At 31.5% G+C, this 6,384-nt stretch overlaps 1 protein-coding gene across 1 annotated transcript; it reads left to right on the top strand.

Annotated features, from left to right (window-relative positions):
* The first annotated feature begins 2,746 nt into the window (after window positions 1-2,746).
* Window positions 2,747-4,332, top strand: LOC141670437 (uncharacterized). The gene has a single exon (XM_074476277.1). The coding sequence runs from the start codon at window positions 2,799-2,801 to the stop codon at window positions 3,978-3,980; it is 1,182 nt and encodes a 393-aa protein (XP_074332378.1). The 5' UTR covers window positions 2,747-2,798; the 3' UTR covers window positions 3,981-4,332.
* The last annotated feature ends 2,052 nt before the right edge of the window (window positions 4,333-6,384 follow it).

Genomic DNA, 6,384 nt, shown 5'->3' with positions numbered 1-6,384 from the left:
ACTAAAAGTATCCCCTTGGAAGGGGTTAATGAGATTCGGAAAGAAAGGAAAACTAAGCCCAAGATACATTAGACCTTTTGAGATACTAAGACGGATTAGGAAGTTGGCTTACGAACTAGCCTTACCCCCGAACCTACAACAAGTTCATAATGTGTTCCATGTGTCAATGCTAAGGAAGTATCATCGGGATGCCAGACACATAGTGGAGTACGAGCATGTGGATATGCAACCAGATCTGACTTACGTGGAGAAAACAGTAAAGATTATGGATAAGAAGGAGCAGGTGCTTCGGAACAAAGTGATCAAGCTAGTCAGAGTGCTATGGCAGAATCATAATGTGGAAGAATCAACCTGGGAACTAGAGAGCGCAATGCTAGAAAAGTACCCCCAATTGTTTTCTATTTGATTCCGGGATGGAATCCTTTTAAGGAGGGGAGACTGTAATAACCCCAAAATATATGGTATTCATATTACCACTGACAAACAATTTATATATAGTTTTTACGCAACTGGGTATCAATCATGGTTGTAACATAAAAATAAATTATATATTATAAAGATTTATTATTGATATTCATGATTTTTTTTCAAGGATTCGAAGGAAAAATTATAATTATATCGTTATTTAAACTGGTTTTAAGTTCCTTTCTTTACTACTCTAATATTTCTTCATATAATAATTTGATAATATTGTATACTATTCTCCTAAAATTAAAAATATTTTTCAATTTGATAAAGTTTTATAAATATCAGTTGAACTGGTCAATTCATTCAGATAATTGAACAATATATATTTTTTCTTTAAATATTATAAAATATATTGAATCAAATGTTACAATATAGTATAGATATAACTTTTATTTGAATAATTCAAAATATAAAGATAATTTAAAATATTTGTACAATATTATCTTGATCAATGAATATTATTTATCTCGAAGAATTCTTTTTAAAAAGCTAGTTTTTGTAAAGTGAAAAATAAAAAATAAATCGATTTAATATATCATCGTAGTTTTAAAAAATCTCATTTCATATCAAATTTCGAATATTTTTAAAATCGGGACAAGTCCCAAAAATAATAAAGCGCTACCGGTGAAGTTAGTAATTTTAATATAAATAATCAATTGACTTGATTTTATAAACACCTCAAACATAAGATATTAAAAAAAATCACATCATTAGTAGGATCTTATCGCCGAACTTGTAATTTAAATTTATTAAACGTAGAATATGACGATGTTTTTCGGCCGGGTCATGTAGTCAAATTTCCAGTACTTTTTGAAGAATGAGCCAAATTCTAATTTCAAATTGGAATAAAATAAAATGTTTTGACTCATTATAATTCGAACTCATCTAAATATGTAATACCATTATAGATTATTTATATATAAGCGATTCTATTTTTAATATTTTCTTTAAAAGTTATATATGTAAATTTAAATTACTTTTTATAATGATAAAATATGTTAAAAATATATGAGTTACATTTTCAAACTAAAAAAAGATTAATAAATAAGATAAAAATTCATTTATGTACTATGTCTAATTTTGTATCCAGAATTTAATTCTTTAAAATTAACCGTACAAATATTAAAGTAACTATTTTTTTTTGCGGAATTCAAGTAACTATCTTTAAAGTTAAATAAAATATTCATTTAGCACACTTACATATTATATATATGATAAAAAAGCACATGTTATATTATGGTGTAGTGGTATGTGGTTGTATAAGTGAATTGAATATCTTAAGTTCGATTCCCACAAAACACATCTTTCCCATAATCACTCATCAACATACATGATCATCTTATTAATTTATTTCAAATTCATACATTTAATATTATGTTACATAATTTATTTAAAAAATATATAATATATCTTTTAAATTCATGTATTTGAGATATATAAAAAAAATTAATTAATTTTTAAAATTCGAAATATATACATCAAGCTCTACTAAGGGCCATTTGTTAATGGGTGAATGATTTCCCCGAACTGGATGAGTAATAGTTTGGTTATTCAGACTGATTGATAAAACTTATGTTCTTTTGAACGATCCATTTTCATCTGGACGAGTTCTGAACTCGTCCTAAAAATTCCACCAGAACCATGCCTCAGGCTTTCATCGCCCCACATGATGCCTTCACCTTTTTGTTGAAAAGGTTACAGTGGCATGCCATCACTTTATTATACTATTTTTATTGATAGTAATTTTACTAATTTAAAATTAAATATATTGTCTTGCAATAACTTCTCATGTGTAATTTTAATAAAAATATTCATATATTTTTTGTCATAATATTATTTTATTATCACAGTGTAATGTATATATACTTTAAATTACTAAATATGGAATGTTTGTTTTATTATAAGATATTATAATAATTTATATTGGATTATTAATTAAATTAATTTTGGTGAAATACTACAAAAACAAATGAAAAAGTTTAATATCAAAAAGATGGAATTTTTTTCATTCTGGAAATTTAATACAATATATCAAACGGACATTACTGATTCAGTTCAGATTAGCTATTCATTCAGAAATTTTAATAGTTCAGAATATATTATTTATATTTAACAAATGAGCCCTAAAAAATAATCTATCCTATAATAATATTTTTCTCATTTCTAACAGTAATATTATTGTATTAAAGTATTATTATTAAATTTCACTTTACATAGAAAATTTGGGATCTAAATTTCACCCATGACTCAATTAAAACCTAAAACCCTTGCACTCTCTTAAATACCTAAACCCCCATTTCATAAAACACCATCTCATTTTACAAGCAAAAATGTCTTCTTTCAGTGGCCCTCTCCGCAAATTCTTCTCCACCGCCGCGCCCACCGTATCAGAGACAGTCACCTCCGCCACTAAGCAAGCCATAGCTACAACCCCAAAGCCCAACAAACCCACCAAGCGAATCTCAGAAATAGCTAAACTCAGGCTCTTAGCCAAGAATTTCAAGAAATCATCCAAAAACCCGAGCTTTCGCTTTCGAATACCTTACTATGAGTCCACTGTCTTCCGCCTTGCTGCTGCGAAACAATTCCCGCTGATTCAAGATATTCTTGAGCATCAGAAACAGTTTGAGGACATTACCAATGAGCGGTTTGCGGTTCGGATTGTTTCGTTGTATGGTAAAGCTGGGATGTTTGATCATGCACTTAAACTGTTTGATGAAATGCCTGAACTAAAATGTGAGCGTACTGTTCTTTCGTTTAATGCCATTCTTTCTGTTTGTATTAATTGTAAAAAATTTGATAAATTGGAGGCTTTGTTTCGTGATTTGCCGGAGAAATTGGGTGTTAAGCCTGATAGAGTATCGTATAATACGCTTATTAAGTCGTATTGTGTGATGGGATCATTGGAATTGGCTGTAGGAGTTGTTAACTTGATGGAGAGTAATGGGTTCGAGCCAGATTTGATTACTTTTAATACGCTATTTGATGCCCTATATAGGAACAAGAAAATGGATGTTGCTGAGAAAATGTGGGTGTTAATGGAAAGCAAGAATGTGGCTGCGAATGTGAGGAGTTATAACCCGAAGTTGCGTGCATTGGTAGTGGATGGTCGGATTTCGGAAGCTGTTGATTTGATTGAAGAAATGAGGACTAAGGGGGTAATGCCTGATATTTTTAGCTTTAATGCCTTGATTCAAGGTTTTTGTACTGAGAAGAACTTTGAAGAAGCAAAAAGGTGGTTTGAAGAGCTAGAAAAATGTGAAGTTGCTCCGGATCGTGTAACATATGAAATAATGCTCCCGTTTGTTTGTGATATGGCTAATTTTGACTATGCTTTTCAGCTTTGCAAGGATGTTCTTAATTCGAGACACCGTGTTAGCGTGTCAGTGATTCAGCGTGTGGTAGATGGATTAGCTAAGGATTTGAAAACTGACGAAGCGAAAGTGCTTGTTGATTTGGCAAATGCAAATAATTACTTTCACTATAAGCTCAAGCTTGCAGCAGATGGGTAGTTATGTATTTGTTGGATTCTCTAATAATGCTTTCACATTATATGAATGGACCTTTGTGTTTTTGTTTCCTGCATTTGTTATTACAGCAGTTAAGTTGATTTTTAATTATGCTGACATTCATTCTTCGGCAAAGAGCTAGGAATACTGCACGACGGGAATAACTATAAACTGTAATTTGACATATTGTCTCTCATATAAGTGATTTTTCTTTTGGAATTAGTTGATTACATTTATAGCAAAACTGAAAAGTGTAGCATGTTGTATGTTATTTAGAAGTATCAGTTTGTATAAGCTTGCAGATGACTGGGTACTTCTTGGAACAAGTTATTGTATTTGATAAAAGTTAATAGCATCCTAAGTTTTATTTACTTTTTTAATAACTTATAAGTTACATATGACAATAAAATTATTTAAACAGATACTAACTTCAAATTAAGATTTTTGTTTTAAGTTGAAGTTACTTTAAGTCAAAGGTAATTGTTTTAAATTTTTGCAGATGGGTTAAAAGTCATATATATTGTTATATATTTGCTATTTTTGTTCAGTAAACTTGTCATTTTGAGGTTAGTAGCATACTTTTATGCAGGATTATTTATTTTTTGTTTTTAGTGTTTCCGTTTAATTTTGGGAACAGAATGTTACAATTTGGAGCTTAATTGTTCTCTGCTTGGTTTTTGGGGAGCCTAAAAGTGATTCTACCAAAGAAATCGAACTGGTAACCTCTAAAACACATATAATGGTCTTGTTAACAATCACACTCATAATATTTTGTTTAATTTGTGAGAAATATTAAATTGTGGAAGTCGATGCTTTCAGAATATGCTACCCGTTTCACAGTTGCGCACGTCGGAATCATGTTTTTGACACCTAGTCATCAAAAAGGGAATTCTTATCCCAAGCTTCATCGAGGGCGTATTACTCATATTTGCAGCAGTAGGGGAGGTGCCAATTGCTGATCCTTTTGTTACTCTCTCAGAATAGAAATCATTTTGAAGAGGGATGTTGTGTTGTGCAGGTAAATTTTTTGCTAGTTCTATAGATTTTGTTGCTTACTACCCCTTCCTCGTCAGTCGATGTCAAAGTGTCGGACAATATTATTATTATACATGAATTTTTTTGGAAGTTGATATATTACTGTGTAAACACATATATATAAATAAACGACGACTGTAATCATCTGTCCGCATAAACTTTTCGCGAATACATTTTATATAGGAAATGGATGTGAATACAAGGGGCCACGTAACTCTATCCGCACTTCAGTTTTTGTCTTTTTGATTTTAGGGTTCTTTTGTCACGAAAATTTTTCATGGATAAATGGTTTGGTTACAACTAATCGATGTCCATCTTAGGGATGACAATCGGGTCGGATCGGATTGGATATGATTATATCCAAATCCATACCCGAAATTTTATACCGAACCTGAACTCGATCCGAACCCGAAAATTACCCGAAAGTTCATATCCAAATCCGATTTACAAATCATGAAGCAATAACAGGGGAGACATCAGGGGACATTGTACCAATTACCAAATAAATTCTAAGAAGTAAATAACCTGGTACAAGTTTTAGAACTCAGGGACCGAATAAACATAAAACTACTCTTAGAAATGGTCCACAAAATAGTACAGCAACATAACATTATGCAGTCCATCATCATTGCAAAAATCACATCACAGGCCACAACCATACATCTTTTCACAGCTCCTGTAAATAATAATAAAAATACATAAGGATTATAATATAACTCCTGAACGACTATGCCTCAATGCTACATAGAAAGTTGAATACAGTGAAAAGAATATGAATAGCAAACAAACCAAACAAATCAAGTATTAAACAGAACAAAACCCAATTTTAACATAAATTATCTGATTAGCTCTCTGCAACAGATTTATGATTGTGCGGGCTTATTTAATCGTGTAGAATTTTAAATTAACGTGGTTCTACTTTATCTGCATATTTTGAATGTGCTGCTGAGGTTTCTTTCCTACACAAACAAACTCTAATCACTATTGTGGCCAGCCTAGTGGACACATGTTACCTGCATACTCTGAAAGTTAGCACAAAGAAGCTGATTGATGAAATCAGGTGAAACTGAGGACTCTTTTCTTGCTGACATTGCTCTTTGAAACAACCAAGAAGCACTCAAGTTGGGCTCCAGATAAAGTTTTAATTGAAGGCATAACCAGAGAGTTCTACGTTACTTTGATTATAGAAAAATCTAGGAAACACAAACCATATATGGGTTTAAGAGGGACAGACTGTCCGAGTCCAGATGGTTGCCGGAGCTTCATATATCCCTATATATTATAATAGAGAAAATATACTGCCATCATGTTAGAGCCACAATGCAGAAACTTCTATATGTTAAAGGTTCAGGCAAGATTGTGACGAGCAGAG

Source organism: Apium graveolens, chromosome 7 (assembly GCF_009905375.1).
Source record: "Apium graveolens cultivar Ventura chromosome 7, ASM990537v1, whole genome shotgun sequence".
Classification (NCBI taxonomy): Eukaryota; Viridiplantae; Streptophyta; class Magnoliopsida; order Apiales; family Apiaceae; genus Apium; species Apium graveolens.
This window is presented reverse-complemented; position numbering and strand designations above follow the sequence as displayed.

Bases quoted from the DNA above. Each gene is read 5' to 3' on its own strand.
- LOC141670437 (XM_074476277.1), top strand. From the start codon at position 2,799: ATGTCTTCTTTCAGTGGCCCTCTCCGCAAATTCTTCTCCACCGCCGCG.